This window comes from Ammospiza nelsoni, chromosome 5, assembly GCF_027579445.1.
Source record: "Ammospiza nelsoni isolate bAmmNel1 chromosome 5, bAmmNel1.pri, whole genome shotgun sequence".
Lineage (NCBI taxonomy): Eukaryota > Metazoa > Chordata > Aves > Passeriformes > Passerellidae > Ammospiza > Ammospiza nelsoni.
Genome location: NC_080637.1, coordinates 65,682,560 through 65,710,375, shown reverse-complemented (window position 1 = coordinate 65,710,375; position 27,816 = coordinate 65,682,560). Strand labels below are relative to the sequence as shown.

The 27,816-nt window shown below is 39.0% G+C and overlaps 1 protein-coding gene across 2 annotated transcripts; it reads left to right on the top strand.

Moving 5' to 3' along the window:
* Positions 1 to 27,816, top strand: NT5DC3 (5'-nucleotidase domain containing 3). 2 transcript variants are annotated; one of them, XM_059471900.1, is made up of 14 exons: positions 1 to 20; positions 11,617 to 11,801; positions 14,560 to 14,634; positions 15,099 to 15,154; positions 17,334 to 17,424; positions 18,493 to 18,630; positions 19,928 to 19,988; positions 20,223 to 20,325; positions 20,466 to 20,567; positions 21,543 to 21,624; positions 21,962 to 22,048; positions 23,206 to 23,346; positions 23,710 to 23,774; positions 24,864 to 27,816. In XM_059471900.1, the coding sequence occupies exons 2-14, from the start codon at positions 11,634 to 11,636 to the stop codon at positions 25,123 to 25,125; spliced, it is 1,431 nt and encodes a 476-aa protein (XP_059327883.1). In that variant the 5' UTR covers positions 1 to 20; positions 11,617 to 11,633; the 3' UTR covers positions 25,126 to 27,816. The 2 variants fall into 2 exon arrangements, with proteins under 2 accessions (XP_059327883.1, XP_059327882.1); XM_059471899.1 differs by lacking the exon at positions 1 to 20 and adding an exon at positions 8,612 to 8,804.

Below are 27,816 nucleotides of genomic sequence, written 5' to 3'. Positions count from 1 at the left end.
CTGAAGCCTCAGAGGAAGAGGTGGGAGGGTGGATGATGAACATTACAAAGGTTTTGTAGGGAAGAAAGGTTGCAGGCTCCTCAGACAGTTGCAGCTTTTTGTGGGTCTGGGATTTTGGTTCTGAAATATTTCCTTTTTGAAGTTTGGGGATAGTGAGATACACTGGCTAAGGTGCTCCAGCTATGCAGACAATTATAAATCTCTCTTCTTACTGCTACTATGGGGTGAGTCCAGGAAACTCTAGTGACTCCATGTACTTTTATCGCTGTAAAGGCACGAGGTAACATGAGCAGCTTGCTAAGTGAACTACTGATTAATATATTGAAAATGAAATAAATATTTATTGATCAGGACAAAACTATTTTTTCTCTAGGATGTGTTACTCTTCTCCACTGGACTTGGTTTCCTGGTTTTGGAGTACCCTAGTTACAAAACTCCTTTTCAGGTCTTCTCTGTGTCATTAGACCATCCTTTCTGTTCCTGGACCAAATGATTTCACTATTTCATGTGAAGTGGAGCAGCTTTAACAGGGATAAGTGACAATATCTGTTTTAGAATACTCAGGACTTCCTGTCCAGCTACTTTTCTCATGTGCTTTTAGCTTGGCATTTCTAAGTCGTTGATTGATTTGACTCTGTTCTATCTCTTGGTGTAAAAATGTTTAAGCCATAGCTGCTTTGCTACCCTCTTGTATTGGGTGTTTTCTCATCTATGTTGTGTATTCTGAATTATAATATGGATTTGGAGGGTTGAATGTAAAGGAGTAGTTTTGAGAATTTTTTTGAGAATTTATTCTGTTTGTAGCCAAAAGGATATGAAAATACCTGTAGGAATGATTATATAACAAAAGCAGCCAATAATAAAATCTCAGATAGAGAAATAGACTTTGGATCTGACAAGATGCTATGTCAGATGAAATGCTGTCATGCCTGGCTCATTAAATCTACAGGGAAAGGAGGGGGCGTGAATTTTCTGCATTCTCCCAAAAGACAGAAACAAGAAAAAGAGACAGGCTGAAATCTGCTGTAATGGTTTTGTAACAAGTGATTCGCAAGTTCTCCAGCTACAAGACCGAGACACTCTTAAGGAAATAAATGCTTCTTGCTGTGAGTTTTTATTGATACTATGCTAATGTACATTATTTTAAAGAAGCAGCAGAATGCAGTGGATGTGGTAAAAATATCAATCTGAGGAAGCTAATGAAGTCTTTCAAAGGATTTGCAGTAGATTTTTAAGCACAAAAGCATCTATGGTCTCAGATTTTCTGAGTAAGTTGTATTTTCAGAATGATGTGTAACTAGGTTTTAATAGATTTAGCTGTATTTCTTGAAACAGAATTTCAGAGACCTCCATTATCTGAATTTAGATATATCAGTAGGTATCCAGATTTTTAAAATATATAAGCACTCAATAGGACATCAGAGTAAAATCTTAATCATTACTTCAAACTCAGTCAGTACCCAACAATTCCTTGTTATTGCAGTTAAGTGTAAGCTGCTTGGCATTTACCAGTTCTGGAAACGTTGCCCGTAGTAATTAACTCTTTGTTCAGTCCCAAGGAAACAGAGGCAAAGCTTCTGTTGGTTTCAAATGTGCAAGATCAAGTCTTATTTGATAATACACCCACTTAACCATGTGTTACACTGCAATGATAGATCTCTCATAATTTAATGGGCTGTTGTGTTATCATATAGACACTAAGTTTTTCTGAACTCTCAAGTGCAGGGGAAGTTTTCTTTATCTTCCAATTTTTATAAGGTTGAGCTAGAGAAGACACAAAGATACTTTCAGTTATTTGCCAAAAATGGATTTCTTTGGAACTTCTTGAATTGTATACACTAGAAATGAAGGGTAGATTAGAAAGTAAGGTTCTTCATGTGGGGTGAATTATCACTGATTTAAGAGTGATGATGTTTCCTGAGAGGCTCATGAAAAATGTTTGTAGTGTTTAATTTCATGCAAGATAGACACCAGGAACTTGCCAGGTGGCATAGTGCCACACTGGAAGGCTATAATGTTATATTTCTTCTGTGTACAATTCTTATCAGTAACAATTTTCCAGAAAAACAGGATGATTAGCTTTATGGTGCTCAGTTCTTGAGGATATTGAGACTTCTTGGATGGGCATCTGCTGCTTAAAGTATCAAAAATAAGGGACAAAAGCAAACATGTACTTAATTTTATATCAAAATGTAGAGAACATGAAAACCACTATATATTAACTGTCTATTTATTCTGTATGAAATGAAATAGTCTGAGCTTTTCTTCTGATAAAACTAATTACAGGGTTCAGAAATTACTCAAGACTGCAGACTGAAGCTGTACCAATTTTATCTGAGACATCACTGTAATTGCAGCAGTGAAGTGCCTGCAAATTCGTGTTGCTTAGTAACATTATGGACAAAGTTATGGGGATGGAGTCCTCCTTTTACTGGCTTCTCTGTTGGAATGTCATTCACATTCCTTACATGTCACTATTTTAGCTCACTATTTTGTGAGCCCTGTGTTCTTGCAGCTTGTGCCTATGAAGACCTCCCTCATGGAGTGGCTTTGTGCAGTGAGGAGCTAAAACTTCAAGGAGATTCCTAAGTCAAATGTATCCATAAATCTTTGCAGACTCCAGACATGGTGTAATTAGGCTAAACTTAGTTACAACCATGGTGCAATGGAATGGATTTTTAGTAATTTTCTAGTAATTAATTTCTTGCCATATTTGTATTTTTAATTACTTCCTTTTATCTTTATCTTTTTTGGGTGAAGGATATTCCTCTTTTTGCTTTTATGCAAAAAGAGCTACATTTTGCATAGCAGGATGAATCCTTTATTTGGAGGTCAAGTACAGCTGGCAGGGTTTTCAAGTCATCTCAAGAAAAGTCAGGGCTATATATAAAGTGTTGAGTGATAAGTGATATATTATATGATCACCTAAATTTGTCTATAAAGAAAATTATAGGTTTTGATACATTTGAAACCTTAATCTGTGACCTGGTGAAAGTGCTGAATTCCATAAGTATTTTTTTTCCATTCTGCTGTGTTGGGGATGAATTGTTAGGCACATACTGAACCTGAGGATAGAAAACCCTCTGTTCTGGTGTAAAGCATGATGAAATTTTGTCCTGACTCCTATGAATCCCTACATTTTGGGACTGCCTTGGCCAAGTCAGGAGTATATCTACATTTCTTTGGCCTGGTGCTTGATGTGTTAACACAAAATTTGAATTACATGTAGTTAAGAGTGCCTGGTGGACTTGGCTTTGTCCAGGATATTTTTATGAGGGTTGAACAAGCTTGTCCAAGAGCTAATGGGAGTGGTTGAGGATGGTGAGAGGTGTTTAGGTTGTGCTCCATCTTCCAGAGAGTGTGATGGTCTCTGTAGTGTGCTTCTTTGCATTTCCTGTCCAGGGTGAATTTAAGTAAAGACACACTTGGCTGGGCCTGCTTTGCCAGCATTTTTGTTTTGAGATTTGGTATAAAATAATTCAGGGTTGCTTTTTTTTTTTACCGTGCAGACTCAGACGCTCTTTTGGACCAGATGTTCTAAGTGCACACCTGTCACATAACAGGTAGCCTGTGCTGTAATTCTCTGTATTAACAGAGAATAATGATGGGCTTCTAACTCCTTTGCTAAGTTTGCTTCTATATGAATCTACAGTTTAAAGCATATCTCATGTGAAAAGAAAGATGGTGTGGTGTTTTTTATTTTTTTTAGTTGCCACTTAATCTTCTCGATACACTTTTAGGCTGCAAATTGAGGAAGTAGGGCAAAAGCAGTTACCAAACTTGCATCCCTATTTAGGATTACTTGATATTGGTCCTTGGATGAGCCCTTCACTTAAGAACTGGATTTGATGATCTTTTTTTGTACCTTTCAATTCAGATTATTCTGTGTTATTACTGGATTTGTCTGTTGGTTGTGGTTTGTGTTTTGGGTTTTTTTTTTTTAAAGTCTGTACAAACTGTGTGCTATTTGAAATTGTCTTACAATATACTGAGAGTTTTGGCAAGTTTTTAGGATGTCTGTAGTGGATGGAATAATGTACAAGAATTCACACTCCAGGGTGCCTGGCTAGTAAAATTGTGTCACTTCAGTTACCAGGAAATCTCCTAACTTGTTTGGATTAAACATTCTCTTCTGGGAGGAGGGACAGCTAACAAATGCTCACCAGGCAGAACTAAATAGTCAGAATCTTCTTTACCAGCTGTGTTGTGGAAGTGTAACACTGAAAGTATTCAGATCTGCTTTATACTGAAGTTTGTGAGGAACAGTGCAGACACTAATAATTCTGATTTCAGTTGCCTTATTTCTCTGCTCTCATTTTAACCATGTATTAATATGCTTGGCTGGTGTGTACTTATAGTATCTCTTTTCCACATCAGATGTGACAAATTAATTTCAAGTGATGTCTTATTATTATTAGAATAGAAGCGAAGAAAGCAAGTAAGTAGCTCAGGTAAAAAAAGAGTTAGATACTTTTACCAAATAGGCACACAGGAACACAATTCCACTTATTTTTAGTATCAATACCAAAATGAAAAGCATGTCAGGATAAAAACAGAGGCAAAAATTTTCATATGAAAACATTTGTTAGTGGGAGAAGTACTCTGGCTAAAAGGACTATAAAAGGGTGTGGTTTCCAAGAAGACTCGGGTTAATTGCATCTGATGGTTCTGTAAAAAAGCAAAATAATTTTTGCGAACACATTTAGGAAAGTTTACATTAGCGGGAAATATAATAAAGATAATGAAAATAACATTCTGCAGATTCTTTTAAGGTGGTAAGAGACTGCTCTTTCCTTCTTTATTCTTCCACAGAAGGCTGTTTCTGTGCTTGCCTTTGCCAATTCTCTGTCAGTCCAAGGTCATTCACCTCTGTGATAAACAACTGTCTGACAGAATCTGTCAAATGCTTTTATTGCTTACGAAGCTGTTCTGCTTGCAAAGCTGCACCACAGAAGCTGCAGTAAGACATTGTCAGCTTTCCTAGCACTGCATTTTAATTTCATTTAATGGTGCTTTAATGAATTGCAGTATCTCTTAGCCTAGGCAGAGGCTTTAGTTGAAGGCTGTACAAGCTGATCAGAAATACATTCCTCAGTGCCTCAAGTGCAGGAGTGTCTTTACTGGCCAAGTGATTTGAGGTGCTGAGTGCTGTCAGATGTGGGGAGGAGATGGCAGGGCTGAGCAGGCTGCAGGGAGGTTGGTGTGTTTTCCCTGTGTCAACAAAACTTTCAAACCCGAGAAAATAGATGAGGTGTCTGAGCTGTCATCCATAATACACATGAAACACTTAACAGGATCTCGGAGGTGTTTTATGTGTATATGTGCAGAGATCACATGATTTCTGTGTCCTGAGCCTTCAGAAGAGCTACAAGAGCTGCTCTTTGTCAATGAGGACACTGTGTAGCCTCTCTCTGAATTACTTCTGGCCACAAAATTAAGTCAAAAGTGAAACAGTTTGTAAGTATTCTCTTTAGCTTGAAAGAAATCATGTTTATTATCCTCACAGACGTCCTAGTTAATTCCACAGGCCATGAATAGTAGAGAGATGCCAGATATAAATCAGCTTATGTGGTATGGTTATGTGGTACTATCTGGTACATAACAAAACTCATGCCATTTTCCTTTTAAGCCTATGCTCTTTCTTGTTCTGTAAGACAGCCCTGAGGTTCTTCTTTGGGGGGTAATTCTTCAGTGAAACTCTTTGTCCTGGGTGTGGGGTTTTCTTATTTTATTTTTATTTTTTTAGTTGTCAGACATACCTAAGCACCTTTCATTTCACAGGTGTGGTCAATGCTGGCAATAAAACAAGGGAGAGTCTGGGTTCTCTTGTGCATTGTGTCATCACAGTCATCTCCAGGATCACTCAGACTGATCTGATTAAGAGTTATTTAATGATGCCTGCAGGATCATATTTCATGTTATGTGCCATTTTAGAAAAAATTCTTGAAGTTGACATCCTTTACTTCTGCATGTTCTCTGCTGGTTAAATTAAGTATTGGAAGGAGTGATGTGGACCCCAAATAAAGACAAATTAATTTCCACGTGTGCTCCTTCATACCAGTTTACATTATCACATATTTTCCAGTATTTGAGTCATTACTTGGAGACCAGCAGACACAGGAAAGAACAGAGTTGTCTGAAGTTGAGTTGTTTAACAACTTATTTTTAAACAGCATTACCTCATGTTTTAGTTCTGTCTCTAGTCTCGCTGCTAACACTTAGGGATTAGTTTGATTTGTGAGAATAACTTGCTGGTAAAACACCTCATGGAAGTTGTCTTAGCTAACAGAATTACATATAGAAAACAGCTTCTCTTTCTATTTGAATTACATACATCAAGCCTTAGAAAAACATGTCTGATATGTGGGGAGAATGATTTTTTTTTTTTTTCATTGGTTAGTCCTGGTTATCTGGGGACCTAAACTGTCTGCAGCAAAGATGGGATTTCTACCACCAATAATAGTTTGCATATCTCAGGTTCTTGCAGACGAAATAGTATTCACATTCTAGTCTGATAATATAAAAAAGAAATTAATGTGAAGATTTAAAGCCTTGAGGTTTTGAGCGATGACTGAGTGCTACAGAACACTGTACTGTCTTTTTCCACATTTCTAGACTTTAATTTTTCTAACCTTAATACTGGTATCACAGTGAGGGAACATAAATCCCTGTCTCTGCAGTATCCTCTTACTGCATATGGGACAACAAACAACACCTTTGTCAACACATTGACTGCTGGAAATACCTTCTTCATTACTACTCCTCCTTGTATTGCTCAGAGGAGTTCTTGTAATTCTTTCTTGAGAATGCCTCACCTACCAAAGTGGTTATTGTTCACAATATTTGTAGTCTTAGGACTTAGAGAACAGGCTAAGCTGTGCTCAGGAGAAGAACAATGAGACTTTTTCTATTAATTTCAACTGAATTGCATGTGGGAATAATTAACACATAGGCTGGATTTAAAAAGCTGTCCAGTTATTATAGATTTTTGTTTTGTTGAAGGTGATGAAGAGTTGGGCTGACAGGAACACCTACAATACTCTAGAACTATGTCATAAATTCAAAATTAGTTTTACCAAGTCTTGTAATTTCATACGTGACTTAATTATTTTGGGGTTTTTTGTAGTTGTACATGGAAAATCTGATGCTGAAAGTTAAATGGGAGTTTTCATTCGGTTTGCTGCAAAAATATTCTCACATTAGGAACAGCAAAGAAGGCAAGTAACAGATCAGTAATTCTCTAGGATGTTGTTTTTCATCTCACCTTCTCTGTTTTCTAAATATTGATGATCTTGTTCTCTCCTTGTTCCCAGAATTTATTGTGATGGATTTGTAGTGGTGCTTACCAGAATTACATACTGAAATGACAATGCAATTAACATAAAGGATAACGTAGGAACTTTGAAAGCTGTGTCTGGTCTCCACCAATAACCAAGCCTGGGAAATCCTAAGCATATCAGACTTTTGGCAATCTCAGTTGTAATAATTGTACTGTCAGTCAGGAACTCAGCCTTGGTTGGAAGTACAGAACACATAGCCACTGACAGAGACTTTGAAATCCAAAGTTGATTATTTTTCTTTCAGCTTGTTGTGGTTTTGCCTGGTGAGAGTTAGGTAAGAGGTGAGAGTCATTCTTTGTTAAAAAAAACCCAAACAAACAAAAAGTAGGATTTTGTCTGAAATCCTTCAGTTTTGTATAGGAATGCTTTTTTTTTTAAATTGAGATGGATGGGGATGAATGGCTGAGTAACTTCCCAAAATAAGTGATAATGGGCTATGTAGATCCCCTTGAAATAAGAACAAATTGTATTCAATGTTTACTGTACTGGAAAAAGAATACGTTCCTTTTGTTGTAAAAAGTTTCTGAGCACACCAGGAATTCTGCACGTGGAGTTGTAACCAGTTCACTGTGACAGTGGTCTGGTCTGGTTCTTCTAATTTTTATTTTTTCTCTAAGTATAGTAGATATGGCTCAAATTCAGACTGCCAGGGTCTAGAGGTACCAGTGGCCAGTGCTTCACAGGGCCATGAGGGCCTCAAAACGTCAAGAGAACCGTGTTTGTGTGTTTTACTTGCAGCTTGTGTTTGGAGCTTGTTTTGTTACAGATGTAAGCAGGTGTATATAGTACTTCGGAAAAGTAAACACTTGCTGTTGTGATGGTGTTTGTGGTGAAAGTATCCCAGGCAGCTCCGAGGGCAGCAGAGCCGTGATGTCAGGGTTTGCAGCTCCCCTTGGCCTGGCTCAGCAGCGCACATCAAACGCTGCCCATGCCGGTGGATGGCAGGACGCTGCTTTCCCTCCTCGGGACGGCAGATGGGACACGCACGGCCCGGCCACAACGGCAGAGCCCGCGGGGCCGCACCGCCTGCGCTCCCTCCTCAGGCACCGTTTCAGGGCGCCGGGGCCCGGTCACACCGGCTGAGCCCGCGGGGCCGCACCGGCAGCGCTCCGCTCCTCAGGCACCGCTTCAGGGCGCCGTAGCCCGGCCAAGCCCGGCCTCCCGCCGCTACCTGCGGGCCCGGTCCCGCCTCCCGGGCCGGGGCGGGGCCCAAGGAAGTGACTTCAGCCGGCGGCGGCGGTGGAGCGGCTCGGCGGGGCTGAGCGCGGAGCATGGCAGCGGTGGCGGCGCGGGCGCTGCTGGCGGCGGGCAGGGCGGGCGCGGGCGGGCGGCGGGGCCGCGTCCTGCCCGCCGCGGGCGCCGCTCCACTCTGCACGGTGGCCCCGCAGCAGCAGCAGCAGCCGTCGCCCGACATGAAAAGCTACCTGTGGTCGCGCTACAAGGAGGCCAAGAGGGTCACCAAGGGTGAGCGGCGCCCCCTCAGCGGGCCGGAGCGGAGCCGTGGTGGCGGCTGGGAGCGGAGCAAGGGCGCAGCCTGTGCGGGAGCGGGAAGGGTCAGGGGGCCGAGGAGCGGCTCCGCCTGCCCTGGTGTGCCCAGGGCCGGGGCGGTAGAGCGGGGAGAGCCTCCCTCGGTCGGTTCTGGGGCCGGACACCAGGGACACGGGCTGTGGGGGTGGCAGTCCCTTCATCCTCCCGTCGGAGGGAGCGCGGAGCCCCTCACGCCATCGCCGGTGCGGGGCCGCGGCTCTCGGAGCGCCTTTGGACCAGGCAAATTGGCAGGTTTTGGAGGTGTGTTGAGTGTAGAAAAGCAAATGTAGAAAGAAAATCGAGGAGTTGATCATCTCATTGATGGCTGTTATATATATACACAGCGTAACTATTCTGGAATAGACTGCTTATCCAAAAAGTTAAAATACTGTGAAGTTTTGGGTGACTCTTTTAATTTTGCATACGGTTCCATCAAAGCGCTTTGCGAGGCATTATAAAATGCTCGCAGTAATTACATGACCCTGGGAAGCCCTGGTCTAAACCCAGCCAGCCAAAAAGCTAAAGGAAAAAAGCAAGCAAAATGCTCACTTCTGCCCTTTCTCCGATGGGAAGAGAATTACCAAGATAATACTTGCTTGGAAATGTGGTGTTTTCTGCGAGCTGAAAGAAAAAGAGGCAGAGTGTGTTCCATAATGACATGGGGAAGAGCATGTCTTGTAGTGGCGATGGATAATGCTTTAGCTTGCATCTTTTGTCTATAAAGAAAGAAATTACTGTGTTTTCCTGCATTTAAGAGTCTTGAATGTGAGCTGGGACTTCACAGCACTGGGTGCAAGCGAAGCATTTGTTAATGCAGAATAGCGTCAGTATTTCAGAAGTGAAATTAAAAGCCATGCTAGCGATCATGAGAGGTCTGTGGGCTTTGGAGGTTGAGATAAGGGATAGGAAGAGGGGAAGTGTGTTTTATTTTGAATCTATTTTTTCTTTTCCTGTTTTTGGAATTAACTTTCTTTTGTTCTAAGCCACACCCAAATAATACTTAGGAGCTGAGATAGGATAACATTGTGAGAAAATAAGTTGGTCAGTGGGTGTGAGCTGGCAAAAGATGAGGCAACTGCTTCTAGAATATTTCAGGCTATTATATTACAGCTAAGTCACCCAATAGCTTCAAGTATATGATATTTCAGTTATGGTGTTGAGGTGACAAAGCTAGAAGGCTCTCCTGTTTTTTTGACCCAAGGTTTATAGGATTTGTGATGCTGTCAGCTGGCCAGAATGTCTAATAGCTGCCAACTGTTCATACTGCCTGTTTTCAGACAGCCACCAGTCAGGCTAGTTTGCAGCTTAAATATCTTTTTATCTATATATAGCTCCATAAATATCTTTATTTTTAAAACAAGTGTTGACTCACCAAGCTGCACAATTGACATTTGAAAAAATACTTTATAATACAGAGACGGGTGTAGATTTTGGAAGTTGATTAAAAACTGTGCTAATGACTTCAAGTTAATTGAATGCTTCATGGCCCTCTCTATAGAGGAATAGGAATATAGTAGGAATATTTGCCTTAATTGTAGCATGTCAAATTGTATTTGATTTGATTGCTGGGCTGTATTTGAAGTTTGGAGTTAAACTCAGTGAATTTGCTTCTTTCCCTCTCTTAAAAATTAAAAGACCTGGGTGTCTGCATCTGAAGTACCTGTGTTGTTGAGATGTTTTCAGTGGTGGAGCTTGTAGGGATCTGGCCTCGGAGCTGAGGGTTTGGAGAGAAGCTGGGTCAATTCCATTTAAACCTATATGGAAAGTAACCAAACAAAGCACATTCCCTTTAAACATGCCTTTCCAAGCCCTGATTTAAGATTAATGTTCCCCATTTTTTACTGCTGGTAGGGAAGTCTGGAGTATAAAGACAGTATATAAGGAAGGAAAACATGCTCATGTTTTATGCTGCCAGGAGAGTAGTGTTTAACCTCCTAATGTTGCTCTTTCAGGTTTTGTAAACAAGAAATATAAACACTCTCAATGTTTAGTACTGACATTGGTGTTGGTCCTAAAGTTACTTATTATATCATGGTCTTAATTCTCAGTCAGTATACTTTTTCAATCAAATATCAACAGAAAACATACGCTTAAAATGGAAGTGTTTGCGCAAACACTGTGTGTTTATGTAGAAAATAAGCAGAATATGTTTGGTTTTCTGATTCTCTAGGAAGTTAATAAACATAACAATGTGTATGTAATAGTTGTTATGTACACAGTCACATATAGTTTATTCATGTGAGCTGAAATTGATTAATATGATAACCTTGAAATGGTGAAGCCAAAATTAAAGCAATATCAAATTAGAACAATGTCAGTTCTGCTTCAGGGGCAGGAGGTGGACCAAGTAATGGGAGCAGAAGACAAGGCTCCTAGACTAGTAGTAATGATAATATAATACTCTTCAAGTCCAAATTCACGTTCAAAAACAATAATAAATGTGGTAATAGAGTTAGCAAAAAATTAATGCCTGGTGTTCTCTGATAAGCAAGATGCCAAAATGCATCTTCTCTTCAAACTTGGACTGCAGAGAAAAGCTTACTTGGAATAAAACCTATAGATCTCCAAGACAGGTTAGGGACAGCGTGTTTAGTAGCATCATATTGTTTACAGCTAGTTGTTTAGTGTCAATTAGTTTGACAGTTTTCATCATTTATCTATATTTAGCAATTGCTAATAGATTTCTATGTCTTTATTTAAATAAAGGTACAAGGCTGGTATAACTTTTTTTCCTCTCCCCTGTTCACAGAGTTGGTTCCTTCAATTATGAGCAACATGCTGAACCCAGATGCTATTTTTTCAAACAATGAAATGAGCCTGTCAGACATTGAAATTTATGGGTTTGATTATGACTACACCTTGGTCTTTTATTCTAAACATCTGCACACGCTCATATTCAACGCTGCTCGAGATCTTCTTATTAACGAGCACCGGGTAAGTAAAATTAATGGAATAACAATACACTTATGAATAAAGGGTATAATAAATGATTTTTGAGTGAGAGGCATGAATCATCTTTTCATGCCTCAGTCCTAGCTTGTCTCCCTTATAGCACATTTTGTACAACAGCTCCATATTCACAACAGAAGCCCTGTTTTAGTCTCAGCTGCAGCTCTGAGCAGAGAACAGTCTGTTAAGGAATACAGTTATATTTGTCTTATCTTTTCATGTGGGTGTGCAGTTGGTTGTTTCTTCCTGATTATCATTTATTGGAGTCATATTAATAAATAAGAACCTTAAAAGTTCCCGTTACTGTGTTTGATCCCTTGCTGTGAGTGCAGTGATTAATTTCCCTGTGAAATATTTTTAGCTGGACTTCACAGCAGGGCTTTGATTGCACTGAGGGCTCTGTGTGTACCTGGCATTTCGGCTGCCTCCGCTGGAGGGGCAGGGTGTGCAGTGACCAGAGCCTGGATACAGGGAAGTGTTCAGGACAGAGCACTGCCCTCCTGCCTCTCCAAGCAGTGACCACTTGACATCCAGGCAGTTTGGAGCTGCTTCTTGTTTAGTTTGGGGATGGGAAAAGCTCCCATGTGTCAGGAAGTGGAGAAGGAGATGGCAGGCTGGGGAAAACAAAGGTATTTCTGGTATAAAGACTGAAAAAAATCTGTGGATTAAAAGAAGCAAAATTCCTTTCCTGCAAGTCCTACAGTTTAAAGCAAAGACAGAAAGTCCATGGAGTATGTTAATGAAGCTGCTTGTGTATTTTTATGCAACCTAAATCTGAATGCGTGGTGTTATTCCACTTTCGTATTTGAATCTAAAGGTTAGGAGCTATTTATAAACACCTATAAATATCCTTAGAGGAGCAAACAAAACTTCATGGGTGCTGCAAGCACACACAGCTTTATCCCCCTGCAATTTTGGCATGTGTTTGGTAGCAGTTTCTGTGGGAGATAAATATACTTTATTAAAGCTACATGGTTCATGGGAAAAACCCATGTTACTGGAGGAGTCGAGATTAATTCTTGTAGACAAAAATTCTAATGGTGTTCTGCCTTTATTATTTGAATGGATTTGGGTAGCAACAGCTTTACAGTTTGTCTTGGTTAAACCTCCTGAGTTCTACTAAACAAAGGTGATGAGAAGTTTGAGACAGGTTATTGGAATCATCTTCTTTTGGAATTTATCTGCTTGTACTGTTAATATATTTTTTTGCCTTTACCATTAGAAAAAGTATCCATTATGACTGTCACAGTCAACCCAAAAGATGGCCAATTTTACTCATGGCAGTGGGAGATAATACAGGAAAAATTGCAAAAGGCAGTGTAGGAAGCAAGGAGTTGCCCAAGAGAATAAACATCAATTTAATGCTAATCACAGAGGTGGCAGCAGGTGTTCTATGTAAGCTCTTGTTCCTGGGTTCATTTCTTTCCTGATGCACAGGCCTTGTGCCTTTTTATCAGCACTGCTGTTTCAGTCCAGTCATATTTGTCCCTACCAAAAGTGGAGTAAGCAAACAGTACCATTCCTATAATTTCTTTGTTTGGTTTGCAAGGAAGCCTTGATTTATATGCCAGGCTAAGCTCATATGTGCTGGCATGTGTCTGAAAAGACAACTTTGTTGTAAAATAAATTAAAGTAGCAAGCCAAGCATGCAGAAATTTGATAAAGTCAGAAATCAATTTCATTGTACGTGCTTGGTGTGGTTGCTTTGGGCATGTGCAGTGCATGGGAGTCTCTTCATGTTCCCTCACCAAACTCGTGCCTCCTCCAAGCTGTCTGTAGGCTTTTGGTGCTGTTTTTCATTCAGATCAGTAGCCTGCCCCACGCTTTCTGGAAGTATTAGTGTAGGGGTGACAGGACTGTTTTCTTTAACTGTAGATGCCTGTATTCAGTACAAATGCAACCTACAGATAAGCTGCAAGTTAAGAACTTCGGGGGAAATGACAGTTTATTTCTCATAAAGTAGCTAGAGGCTCTGTTGAAGCTGCCTAATGCACTTTTCCCCCTGAAGGCTTGCAGATTATCTGTATATGTATGGAGAGTGTTGTAGAGAGGGTGAAAAACAATGTCAGGTTCTAAGGCTGCTGTAACCTGGGGGAGAAGAATGAAGGATTACCTTTCAGTGTATTAATCAAATAAATTATAGTTTTCTCAGGCCTTGTTGAAACTACTGAAGTATTTCACCCTTTAAAAACAAGTGAACAAAGCCCTTAGGCCAAGACATGCCCCTGACATTTCTTTTTGTGGCGACCTGTGTTTAAGCAGGACAAAATTACAGTTGTCTGATAATGTGCTTGTACTGAAAAATGTTAGATTAAACTCAGTGAATTTGCTACCTACACTATATATAAAGAACCTGAGGGAAGAGTGCATGGCAGACATTCAGTTAATGCACATCTCTAAAATTAATTTTTTAAATGTATGAAGAATGTATTAATAATATATTAAATTAACTTTTTGAACAAGAAGCTAATGTTCAAAGGTAATCACTACAGACTACCTGGATGTCCAACTTTAGATGCCGGGATGACCTTATATTTAGAACAATGACCTTGGATTTTGGAAAAATGTTTGACTTGTCTTGCAGGCATATGTTCCAGTAAATCTCATCAGCCTATGAAAAATTCTCCTAAATGATTACAGCAAATGAGAAGCATAGAAAACTTGGACTTTTAAAATTCTTCAGAAACAATTTTTATTGTTTTCATTATGGTTTTAAAATCAAATCATTGCTCTCTTTTCTTAGTATCCTGCAGAAATAAGAAAATATGATTATGATCCCAATTTTGCCATCAGAGGGCTTCACTATGATGTGCACCGGGTATGTACAGATAACTTTGTGATGAGTTATGTAGTGCTGAGAACATAGCCAAAAAAATAGAGAGCTTTTAAGCCTTTCAACTTTTCACTCTGCCTTGATGCGTAAGGATTCATGTTTTTCTCTTTACAGCAATCCTTATTCTTTATTATTACTATTATTGTTATTACTGTTATTATTAACATCATCAATAATAATATATTTTTTTAAAATGGCCCTTAAGTAGAAGATGTTTGGGGCATTTTGTCCTTATGGTGGGTGGGGAAAGAGCTTAGGATGCAAGAGGACAAAACTAGGTAAAAGTCATTGATAAAAGTATTTTGGAAGCTATGAAGGAAGTTGCAAGGAGAGTGCTCAGGTGTTCTTGAGGCAGAAAGGTTGTAGATAAAATTGCTTTGACTTTTGTAATTTCATGTCATATAGTTGAAGTGATAAAAATTATTTTCTTTTTTCTTTTTACTTGCAAGGCATTATTAATGAAGATCGATGCTTTTCATTACATTCAGCTGGGAACAGTTTACAGGTGGGTGAAGTTATTTTTTTCTTTCTAATAACAATGTGTGCTTTTACTTTTTGTTTGGTTTAACCCCATTTATTAGTGCACAGCTTGGATTCTTACCAGGACCTGTGCCCTGATGCCCAGAGCCATGAATGAGCATTGTGGCCTTGCTGGAAGGGGTTTTCTTTGCATCTCTGTGTGTACACACAGATGTGTACACATCCAGTGGCTGCTCCAGCCCAGCTGATTGCCCAGATCAGCCCTGGCAGAATTGGCCAGCTGGTTGGTCACACAGTGCTGACTCACTTTGTTTCCGGCTGTTAAATTGTGCTGAAAGACATCTAAAAATACCCTGATGACTTCTGTGCTCTTGCTTTCTATGTAAATAATTGTCACAGGGTACCTGATAGGGTGACTTTGGTGTGGTTGTGGAGACACTTGAGAGGTCCTGCTGTGTTTGCATAGAGCTTTTGAGTTTGGACACATCAACCGAATCAAGCTTGCACCACACTTGGTACCAGACTTTAAATGAGACAAGAAGCCAGGCCACCCTTCTTAAAGTCATTGGACAAAAAGACTTTTAGCCAGGTTTATCCTCTTGCACCCTTAGTTGTGTTCCCCCACCCACCATGAGGACAGAACACCCAAATTTGAGTCCAGAAGGGGATGTGACCTGGAAATGATGGTTTGCATCAACCCTTCATGCTCTTTCCTCAAACACCTCTACAGGGATGAGGGGAGGAGGAAGGAGGCTGAGGGCCATGAGTGCTGATGTCAGCATGATCTGTGGTTATACAGCTGCACTGTGAGCTGTGTCAGGAGTGTGAGACTTGTGGTAAAAATAATTTACAGCTTTGCCTAGGCAGCCATCTCTCCACTGTGGCTTTCACTGTGTCCTCTGTTGATTTGTGCTTAAGTAGCTGCTGATGCACAAGTGTTTTCTCTAGCAGTATTCAAATAGCACTTGGCATAGCTGTCTGCAGACCAGAAGGTACCTCTTCAATCCTGGTATCTGGTTTATATTTTGGTTGCATTTCTTTGTGCTTGCTGCTGCGGAGGGGGTGATGCTGAACTCTATATGTTACAAACCCCAAGTATTATTTGCCCTGTTGGTGCACAAGACTGACTTGGATGCTGGAGTTCTGTCAGCAGCAGCTCAGGGTTTTGTCCCAATTGGTGTGTGGAGACAGAACTGCAGTGAAAGAGCTGGTTAATGTAGGATTCTGCCACCACAGGAACCCTGAGGAAGGTCATGTATCATGCCCTTCCACTGCAAAGCTGGTGTGGACTCTAAGCACTGAAAGCACTAAGCTTGTGAATTAATTTATTTTTATTTTAATGCTGGCAACTCTTCTTGGTCAGACCAAGAAAGGGAGCCATTGAAATAATTGTCTGTTCTACAAGGCTGCAAAACATCATTAAGTAGGTTTGGAAGAAGGAGTCCAGCTGATCTGGTTTGCATTAGTGGGTTTTTTTAATCCTGGGTAAAATAGCAACACTTCTGTGGCCTCTGGTGAGGATGTTTGCATGCCTGCTGCAGTCTTTTAGATGCTTTAGTGCAAGATGCTTGATGCTGTAAACATTCAAAACCAAACTAAAGCCTGTACTCTCTTAATTGTTATAAACTCTGGGGAAATGCTATCCCCTTCTTCCCCATTTGTTGTTTTATTTGAATGTTTTAATTGTCAACCATCCTTCAAGTAGTTTTAAATTTTGGGAAACTAAGCTGTTCATACATTTAAAAAGAAATTCTTATTTAGTTAAAGGTTGTGTGTATTTTTCACTTCCTTAAATCTTCAAGGTCATGCTGCAGAATAATCTGATTTAAGCACTATCATATCATCAATGCTGTATAAAATAAAAGGCAGCGTGAGGAATTACTTTGTGTTAAGAAACTGGAAGTTCTAATCACTTCTTAAAAATCCCCTTGAGGCATAGCCTTAATGGACACTTATAAGCTCTTTTCCCATAAGAAAGTAGAAAGGACTTAAAATTGGAATGTGTTTTGTGTGCATGAGCCTGTTAAAATGTTACTTGTTTGGTAAGGAAAAGTGCTGTTTTAACTTAAAAACAAAAATGTTCCTGTGATGTTATTGGGCTTTTAATAAGATCCAGATCTAAGTGTTAATCTGTCAGGGTTTGGTGATTACTTGAAAATTTTAATCTGACTTTTGAACTAAAGCTAGTGGTTTTTTTTTTCCAGAGGCCTCAGTGTTGTCCCCGATGAAGAAGTCATTGCAATGTATGATGGTTCCCATGTCCCTTTAGAGCAAATGAGTGACTTTTATGGAAAGGTAAAACCTCAAATGGGTCTTTAAATTGGGTGAGGGTTTTTTGGCATGATGGTGGTGGTGTTTAAATTTTGTTCTCATTATGTAAGTAGCAGTTATATTTTCGCAATATATGATTGACAGTGCTATATGTCAAGTTTGCCATCTAAAGTGACAAATTACTTTTCTCCGTCTTGCTTGCTGTATTTTTTTCTCTGACTGTTCCCTTACCAAGTCATACAGACAGAGTGGTGGAACACAAAAAGATCAAGTGACTTGCTCAATGTTGTGCACAGATTCTGATAAAGGCTGGCAAATGAACCGTATCTGGTTCATGTACTTCACTTTTTCCTGGTGGTCTGATGGCTTAGCTGGTACAGCAGCAAGTAAATGTATGGAGGCAACTCCTGCATGCAACCTGGCAGATTCAAAGAGGATTTGACAAAAGATAAGTAGTGAAAGAGGAAACTTCCATGTTAAATCCTAAACTTTGCCAATGAAGTTGATTTTTTCCTCTGATGGGTTGCTTCCCCTTTCCCAAATGAAGGGTGAAGCTGACTTTTTGCTAAAAAGCCAAGTTTATTTCACCCCTTTTAATGTCCAGATGTTAATTTCATGTTGACATGAAAAACCCTCCTTTGTGATGTGGAACATTTAATGTTCTTGTACTTGTATGTACAAGTACTTGTTCTTATTTTGAGGAGCTGAAATTAGAATCCCTGAATCTAGTCTCTGCAGCAGTTGTGAATATCACTCTGGCATTCCCAGTGGGATGCCTTTGCAGAAGTGCAGACTTCTAGTGAAGGCCTTCTCTTGGCTTTTAGCTGAGCACTGTCTTGTTTTTATGAATTAAAATACCACTCTTAAGAGTAATGATTTGGATTTATTTGAAGAATTAATCACAACACTTTTGTTGGAGATATCTTTATTGAAGGTCTTAGTTAAAAAAAAGTCTTTAGCCATGTGAAGAGGGATGGCAAAAGCTGAATATCTGCTACTAAGCTGAAGTGTTTAGACTGAACAAATGAAAGTGTTCTAATCTGGGAAATGCCTGACTTTGTTTTTTCTTTCCTTTTCTTCTTATCACTGTAGAGCTCCCAAGGAAATACAATGAAGCAATTCATGGATATATTTTCCTTGCCAGAAATGACACTCCTTTCTTGTGTGAATGAGTATTTCCTGAAAAACAACATAGACTATGAACCTGTTCATCTGTACAAAGATGTCAAGGTAGATGTCAAGCTTTGAAGATTTGGATGAACTTGTATATTTGTGTCTTTGTGAGCACTTCAGGAAGCTTTCACCTGTTGTGCTAGCCTCAGTGAAATACCTCACTTCAGGTTTTGTATGGAGTAATTATGGATATACAGCCATAAAAATATAAGTAAAATTAAGGTAGAGTTTGGAAAAGAATAAACTGAAAATAGTTTGAAAGCTGACATTCTAGGACTTCTGCTGATTTTGTGTGTTTGAGGGGTGAATAGGGAAAAGTGAAGATCTTGTAAGGTGATAGAAGTTCTTTTGATTGTTGTTGAACATATCTTTTTTTCTCACCATCAGGGAATTACTAGGTTATAGGGAATGTAAGAGGCTATAGGGAATTCCAGTTTGGAGCTTTCATTTTGGCTGGTGTGCAATCATTTGCTATCTCATACTTTTGAACTATTTCTTTTCCCTGTTTACCTCTCTTCCTCTTCCAGATAAGCTCTAGTACTAGTCTAGGGTAATTTGACCCTCCTGATTCCTCAGCATGTGTCCTGCAGAGGAGATAATCTCATGTCATGGTTATGTAACACAGAGAAGGCCAGTTCTTGTGGTTTCTCTGAAGCATGTGGAGAAATTTCTGTGCTATTCAGCATTGCACGCATTTTGGAAACCCTCTAGTGGTATTTTTTGAGGATTTTGAGGCTGTACCCTGAGTAAGCAGCAAAATGGCAGTACTGCTGTTCTGAACAAAGCTGTCTGGTGCAGAGCTGGCTCAGGAGAGCTGTTAAATGCCTCCAGAGTGCCTTATAAATACTTTCTTCTAACATTTAACTTCTTTCATCTGTTCATAAATTTCTTATGTAAATAATCAGGGCATTTGTGAGTGATTGTAATCTAAAATCTGTCAGATGTACAACTTTTTTTTTTTTTTTGGTAAGGGGAAAGGAATGTGTTCTGCTCCAAAGGTCAGTGGAAATCTGTGATGACTCTGCTTCTGCAGAGGGCTTTCACTTCACCCTTTCACAGTTATGTAAAAGAGCCCCTCTGCTATATAATTTTGTACTTCACAAAATTATGAAGTTTATTTCTCAGAAGAGAAGCTTAGTCTTTGTCTAGTGGTGACATCATATATATATATATATATAAAATATATATATATATATAATATATATACACACACATATATTGAACATTACATGGCATTTCTGTAAAATTGGAAGTGTTGGGAAATGAGTTGTTTTAAAGACAAATTGCTATTTGGTGATATTTGGTGAACACTTGAAATGATGAAGTTCTTTACTGCTCATTGCTTTCCTCTCAGGATTCAATCAGGGATGTTCATATCAAAGGAATAATGTACAGAGCAATTGAAGCAGATATTGGTAAGTACTGATGGTATAATCTATTAAAGCTTTTTTTACTGATAGTATATGAGTTTTCTGTCTTCCATATTTAAAGGTTACAAATTCTAAATTTTCAAAGTTTGAAAGACTTATTCCCACTTGTCAAAGGTGTGTTTAAGTATAACCTTGTGTTCTGAGCTCTTGGTTGAATGCATACAGAGTTTTTCACAAGAGTTTTCTCAATTAATGCTGTGTTTTCCCCAATCCTCACAGAGAAATACATCTGCTATGCTGAACAAACTCGTGCAGTGTTAGCAAAGCTGGCTGATCATGGCAAGAAGATGTTTCTCATCACAAACAGTCCCAGCAGCTTTGTGTACGTGAGCAGTTGTTTGCTGTTTAATTATCCTTTTGTAAAGGATGGGGAAGATGAGGTTCTCCAGTATCATTCATTCTATTGCACAGGCAACTGCACTTTGCTACAGTTAATTGTTAATATTCCTCTGTTCTTTTTAGGGACAAAGGCATGAAGTTCATAGTTGGCAAGGACTGGAGGGATCTCTTTGATGTGGTCATTGTCCAGGCTGAAAAACCAAACTTTTTCAATGATAAGCGAAGGTGGGTGTTTGGTCAGTAAAGAATGGTTCAAGCAGCTCTTCCATATAAGGCTATAGAGTGTGTTAGGAAATATTTTCCTTTGGCTGCAATGTAAAATGAAATCATATTTGATGAGATCCTGGGTAAAGTCATTACAAAATGCAGAAACACCCAATGCTGAAGTCTAAATATTTACACTTTTTTGCCTAGGAGCTGTAGGAGCTGTCACAGGTGTACTGAAACAACTTAGAGTATTTTTAACTTACTTGCATATTGGTGAAGTGTGCTTCTTTCCTTATAAGCCTGAGAAGTCTTGATGCCTTTCAAATCAGACCCTTATCTGGAAATGTCTCCCATTGCTTCTGGGTTTGGTTTTTTTCCTTCACACGTGATATTTAAAAGACATCTGGCTGGCTGACAGACTGGAATATTTGGACTAGTTATGATTAAGTAAACACATCTCTAATGTGTATGCCTTTGAAAAAGACCTGTTCCTCTATGTGTGCTTATGATCTGAAAGTGAGATAGAGGGAGATGGGATTACTTTCCCTTTACTTTTTGCATTTAATTTAAAAAAGATTTTTGCCAAATGTCTTGGCCTCAGTCCTGTGCTCTCTCATCTTCAGTTGTCCAGGTGTGCAAACTGAGGGATTGGGCAAGAGTTTTACACATCTATACTCATCTATTTTTTTGTGTTCTCTCCTCCTTAGTTGCAGACAACTCATGCTGTTTCTTCCCTTCTGCCTGGGGTCCCTGCCTTACTTCTCAGCAGTTATTCTCAAAATTTGTTTATAAATGTCATAAGTATACTGGAAAGTTACATTGCTTTTCACTGGTTAAAGTGGAAGTTTTGGAGTTTTGCATTTTCTCTTACAAAATTCAGATGCTAGAGAATTTTTTTTCCTTTTGAGAGAGGAATATTTTTAGTGCTAATGCTTTAATTGCCTAAGAAGTGTCAGGATTCTACAGCAATTAACAATTGCATGTCTATTCTAGACCATTTCGGAAGGTGACTGAAAGGGGAGTCTTGCTCTGGGACAAGATTCACAAGCTGCAGAAAGGCCAGATTTACAAACAGGTATGCTTTCAACAGACTCTCTATGTTGAAATTTCGTACCTATTTCCTAGAATCTCAAGCTTCTTTGGATATAAAGGTTTCTAAAATGCAGATGCATTCTTTAAGAGAGTTATTTAATGTCTGAAGTTGTACAGATTCATTGCTGGTATTGTATGTCATTGTCTCTTGAAGTGCTGCTATCACTGAAATCACCTGTAAAATTTGGGATTCATAGTGTATAAACTGAGGACAAGATTTGTGCTGTGAAATATTTTTAGTGTTGTACTAAGTTCCTTTTTCATGCTTGTGAGGGTGCAAGTCACATGCTTCTACAATGTCCATGTCATTATTTCTGCAGGGTAACTTGTATGAATTTTTGAAGCTTACTGGCTGGAGGGGCTCTAAGGTTCTCTACTTTGGTGACCACATATACAGTGACTTGGCAGTAAGTAGTTTGCTTTCCCAAAATCAGAGAAAAAACTAACAGAGGCTTTCTGTTAGTTTCCTCTCTTCCTCTGCTGTTTTTCAATGTGGCACACTTTCATTTGATATTTTAATTTAATTTAATTTAACAACAAAATTTGGTTGTTAAACCATATTGCCTTTTTTTTTTTTTTCAGCAAGTAACCTTGGTGCTGTAAAATGCCAACCATATTTTCCACCTGACTTGGAACATTTAAGTTGTTTACTAACTGTGGTCAGGAACGTGTGAGGTTGTATTCCTGATCCAGATACTGATTATGTCAGATGTACTAGAGAGTAAACACAGATATCCAAATGTACAGGATATGCCTGACTTGGATGACAGCTGAATGAACTTCTGTTTTGAATGCAGGAGTCAATCTTCCTGTCACTAATTATGAATGTTCTCCCCAAGATCTTGCTCTGATTTGTATCCCCCCCTCTCCAGGCTTTTTTTTTTTTTTTTTGGTCACCTTATGAACAAATGCTCTGTTAATTGTTACCTTAGGGTAAGTGACCACCACTGGGCTCTTTTGTGAGTGATTCCTTTTGAATTCCTGGATGTGACTTTTCCACTCCAAACTTTTGTAAGATGTTTCAACAGCAGCAGATGTTAAATTTTTTTCCTCAATCTGCTTTTAAAAAGAACAGTAACATTGGTCTGCTCCACTCTGCCACAGTGGAGAGGAGAGCACAGGTGGCAGCTGCCTTGTGTTGTACCTGTCAGGAGCAGCTTGAGTAGCTGGGGCTCCTGGTTGTAGCCTGCTGTCAGCTGGGTGTGAGGATAACCAGCACAAACCCAGCACACACTTCCTCCAGGTACTGCTGGCAGCAGCAGAGCTCTCATCTACAGAGGCATTTCCTGCTGTTTGTTTTAAACCTAATGAATTCGTGTTTATTTGCAAGTACTTGTGTGTTTTTCATCTCTCTCCCTTCAAAAATGTAGGATTTGATGCTTAATCTGAAATTAAATTCTATTGTCCATTGGCACAGTTAAGTCTCACTGTTTCATACCTCTGTTTGTACATAAAAAACAATTAAATTGGTGCTGCTTTGGGATAAACAGTAGTCAGATTCTTTTTTTTTTTAAGTAGTTCTTCTTAAGACTAAAATCTGTATTTTGTAATTGCTGGTAAACAGGACTTGACCCTGAAGCACGGCTGGCGCACTGGAGCGATTATTCCAGAGTTACGATCGGAGATTAAAATCATGAACACAGAGAAGTACATTCAAACCATGACCTGGCTGCAAACCTTGACAGGATTATTGGAACACATGCAGGTTTGTGCTCTGTGTGTGTGTGTAATCAGCTCTGGGAGAGCCAGAGGGATCCAGCCAAGTTTCTAAATGCTGGACATTGATGTTTGCAAATGCTTTCAGTCTCCCTGAAGAGTTGGACTGGAAATAAATGTAATTATTTGTGTGGTTAGTTAATAGGAGCTTTCACAACATCTTGTCCTCTTTCTCCACTGGTCAGCCTGGATCAATTCCTGACTTTGGCTGTTTAAAATTCACCTGGATAAGTTCTGGATACTGATTTCTGAACTATTTCTCATGTCCTGTTGGCTGATAAGGGTTTATTAACAGAAAGGTTTATTTATAGAGTTATCTTTAGTTACAGGTTATCCATACTTTACATTTCAGGTTCACCGTGATCCTGATTCCCAAATGATTTTAGAAGAATGGAAGAAGGAAAGAAAGGAAATGAGGTAAGACACAGAGGATGAAGAATTTGCAGTATGCTTTGGTAGCCAAGGGTTCTATGCAATATCTTCCACAGGTTTCTTTGCAATTTCTTTCCATCCCTGATTTATAGTCTCTGGCAGTTATACATATTATAAAATAATTTTGAAGCAATATTCTGCCTGTCTCTTGAGCAGCTCTTCTCCCTTCTGACACTTTGTACATATGGACCCTTTTGCCTATTCCCTGTCTTTAGAACAGGTGTAACTTTTCTGTGTGAAAAGGTAACATCCCCTCAAATCCCTTTCCCTCTCACTTTGATTCTTCTGTTCCTCTCTGTGTTCAGCTGTCACTGTTGATTACACAGCTTCTGCACAAATAAAAACTGTATTTCTTTTCCAAGGCTTAGGTCACTATACCAGGATTTTTACATGATTTCTGCAGATTATTCATAATACATCTTAGAATACGTAGAAACTGAGCTCTGCTTTAGCTTAAAATTAGCAGGGATTTATCACAAAGTTAGGTAATAAGGCTAGAACTCCTAATAATCTATTATTATGAAGGAGAAATCTCTAAATGCAGGGAGTGTGAAGTGCATAGTTTTCAAGGCCAGCTGTACCACCAACAGCCTTCTTCAGAAATGTGGGAATAAATGAAATAGAAATGATACTTGGCAATGACTAATGCCCAGAACTTAATTCCAGGATGTCTTTAAGCTTTTTGTGTGTATTAACCAAATCTTTGCCTTATCTTAAGAAGTCCTTTACCTTTGGAACATTCAATGCCATTAATATTTAGATAAAGGCAGAAATCTTTCACAATTCCTAGAAAAAAAGGCTTGAGATGTCATGTTTCTGATGTCAGAAGCAACTTATCTCTAGTGGGAGATGTGTGAAACTTCACAACTATGATTTCTAGACCTGGGTTGTATATGTGCAAGAGGTGAAAAACTTCTGTAGCACATTTTATTGTTTTGAAGAACAGTGGCAAGAGAATAATGCATAGAACAGGTTTTAGGATCTGCTTGCTTCAGGTTATGGCTGCCAGCTGGTGAAGAGATGTGTGCAGGTCTGTTCACTTCTCTGTCTTTGTTTTCTCTTTCTGGGGGACAGGGAGATGAACAGGAACTTCTTCAATTCACACTTTGGGAGCATATTCAGAACTGATGAGAATCCAACTTACTTCCTGAGACGTCTCTCTAGGTTTGCAGATATCTACATGGCATCACTGAGCTGTCTCTTGAACTATGAACCTGATTACACCTTTTATCCAAGAAGGACTCCTTTGCAGCATGAACTTCCTGGCTGGTCAGACCAGCTGTGCACTGGTACATTCAGAATACCTTTCCTACAAGAGACAGTTCAGATCAAATAAACTCTTGGTGGCTCTTCTCTAAAATGGACAAATATCTGTTGGTTTTCTTGAATGTACCTGAATTTTATTTAAGCCACTTAAATCTGTTACCTTGGTTTATATGTATTTCATACTTATTCTCATAAGCTTTGGTTTTCTCCTCTCCTGCTCAGACATGTGAAAACTCCTCTTACACACAAAAGAGATGATGGACTGCCAAACTAGTGGTAGGCCAGGAGGGAGAGGACTGCTGCTGTTCTGAGGTGGTTGTTTTAGATTGTTCATTGAAAACTTAGATCTGCAGCCTTGTGGTTTACCAAGAAATACCAGGACTCTCTCTTCTGCCCCTTTTCAGCACTCCAGCTGGAGCCTGCAGTGAATTGTGGCATGGGAGAGCTTCAATGCAGTGTTAGTAATTCAGTGATGCAGGTTAGTAACCAGCTTAGGGCGAGGCTGAGAGGGATGGTCACACTTTTTACCTTTCCTTGCTGCTACAGACGGAGCCTTACCCGTGAGGGGCCCAGGGCTGGAGTGCCCTGGCTCTGCTGCACTGGGCTCAGGCTCCTGGGCTCTCTCTCCTGTCTGTGCAGTTTCTGTTCTTGCCATGTCTGTGCTTGGCTGCAGGTGGACCTGAGCCTAAAATGGAAACTTGCAGTAGCTTGGGCTGCTTCAGCTTCCTTCTCTTAACTTTTAGGTACTTTTTTTTTTTGAGTTTCAGAACACTTCAATATCCACTCTCCAACAATAGTAGTTTCAAGAGGTTTTGCATTTCAAAGTGCGGACAGATCTCTCTATCAGGCTTTAGTTTGATCCTAAATGCTGCTTTTAAAGATTTTAAACAGTGTCTTATTCCAGTGGTATGCAATGTGGCTTTGCTGTTCCCTAGGAGAGAATGTATTTCATATAGCCTTCATAATGGACTTCTAGAGTCAAAAGTAAACACGCACAATGGGAAAAGAACTTAGAGGAAGAATTAAGAAATGAGAAACCCAGAGTTTTCTGATGACATGGTTTTAGCTCAAGCCCTAAAAGCTAAATTAGGAGTGGTACACATTTTGAATAAAGAAAAATAGTTTTGGTATAGATTAGAAGTTTTATTGAATTACTGATTTTGAAGGTAATGCATGAACACAAACTCTGGGTAGCATATGTGTTTCAAAGATTTTAGCTGAAAAATGTCTATTTTGCACAAGGAAAACATCTGTTGATGTATTTCCTCAAAGAGGCACTTTATAGAACTGCTATATAGTTGTTTTTAAATAAGAATTTTTTCCTTTCTCTAAATCCAAAGGAAATGTTTATTTTTTAAAGTGGTGCTTCCCACCCCAGCCACTTTAGAAGGCATAATATAATTAATAATTTCAAATTTTAGTTATTAAAGGCTTAGTTCTTAAAAGCATGTGATTAACAAAACATATAGCATTTGGTATTCATTTTGGGATATCACTTGCTTTCTATCATGATTGCAGGCAAACAAACTTTTGTTGACCAAAAGTTTTCTGGTTTGGTTTGTTTGTTTGTTTTTTAACCTGTCTGTATGTGCAAGTACCTGGATTGAATTTCATATACAGTATATTTCATGTTTTTAAAAGCATGTTTGCAAAGTAAAGAATGTACTGTAATTTAGCCTGCACAATTTTGTAAGTAGTTTTCCTGTATGCTTGAAATCAGTATGAAGTTCTCAGAGGTGGTTTAGATTTTATGATTTTCCTATACTCCTATTTCAAACTTGACAGAAGTGTGTGATTTATAAACCCCTATGTTTAAACAGATGAATATACTTGAAATGAGTAAGTTGATCTGACTGTCCTGATGGTTTTGCTGGAATAAAAAGGTAACATGTTGCAGGAAGTTAGTTTGACTGCACCTCATCAGCAGCTGACTTGGTGGGGCTGTGCAAGAAATTTTTAGGATAACTTGATAATGAAATATGAAGATGGAAATATCCTGATTTGCCTTCAGTTCTTTATCCTAATGCTCAGCTTCAGCTGAACTTGGTGTTATGTGTGTGGAGCACCTCATGCTCCAGAGATTTCAATGCAAACTCTAAAAAAACAAAGACCCACCCAAACCACTGTACATTCATCCTGTTAGGCAGGAACAGTTTAATTGGCTTGGATGGTTATATTATACACATAATGCATGTTTTGTTTCAAGATTTTCTTCTCTCACCCTTCCTTTCTCTTAAGTTAGAAATCAAACTCCTCTACCATGCTATGTTCCATCAGCCAGCTGAAGTAAAATATTGTTTATATTGCATGACTTGTTGAAATAAACAATGTTGCATGAAAAAAGTTAATTATTGAAGGGTTATATTTCTTTAAAATAACCCAACTATAAATAATATAAATTTAAGTGAGAATATTCAAATGTATTATTTATTTTTCAGTGCTAAAGTGCTGCTTTGTAACTTTTAAAAATGTCTTGCATTTTTTTAATTATTTCACCTTGACACTCTCTGCATTGCTCAATTTAACCTTATGCTACTGATTTCAAAGAGATTTTTAGGCATGTTTAATGGGCAGTGTCTCTGTACTAATTTTGGGAATATGGTTAATTTGAACACCAAAGCAAGAAAATGTTCTGGTCTATCAAAAACACAGAGCTGAATAACCTGTCAGTAAAAAAGAGATCAATGAGTTGTGGAGCTTTTATTTTTTTGGTGATAAAAATATTTAATGATTATTACAAAAAATAAATGCTTGGACTTTA

Excerpts from the sequence above, each read along its gene's own strand:
- NT5DC3 (XM_059471899.1), top strand. The coding sequence starts at position 8,612 with ATGGCAGCGGTGGCGGCGCGGGCGCTGCTGGCGGCGGGCAGGGCGGGC. Across the intron at positions 14,635-15,098 it reads TTCACTATGATGTGCACCGG|GCATTATTAATGAAGATCGA; the intron begins GTATGTACAGAT and ends TTTACTTGCAAG. Across the intron at positions 19,989-20,222 it reads AGCAATTGAAGCAGATATTG|AGAAATACATCTGCTATGCT; the intron begins GTAAGTACTGAT and ends CAATCCTCACAG.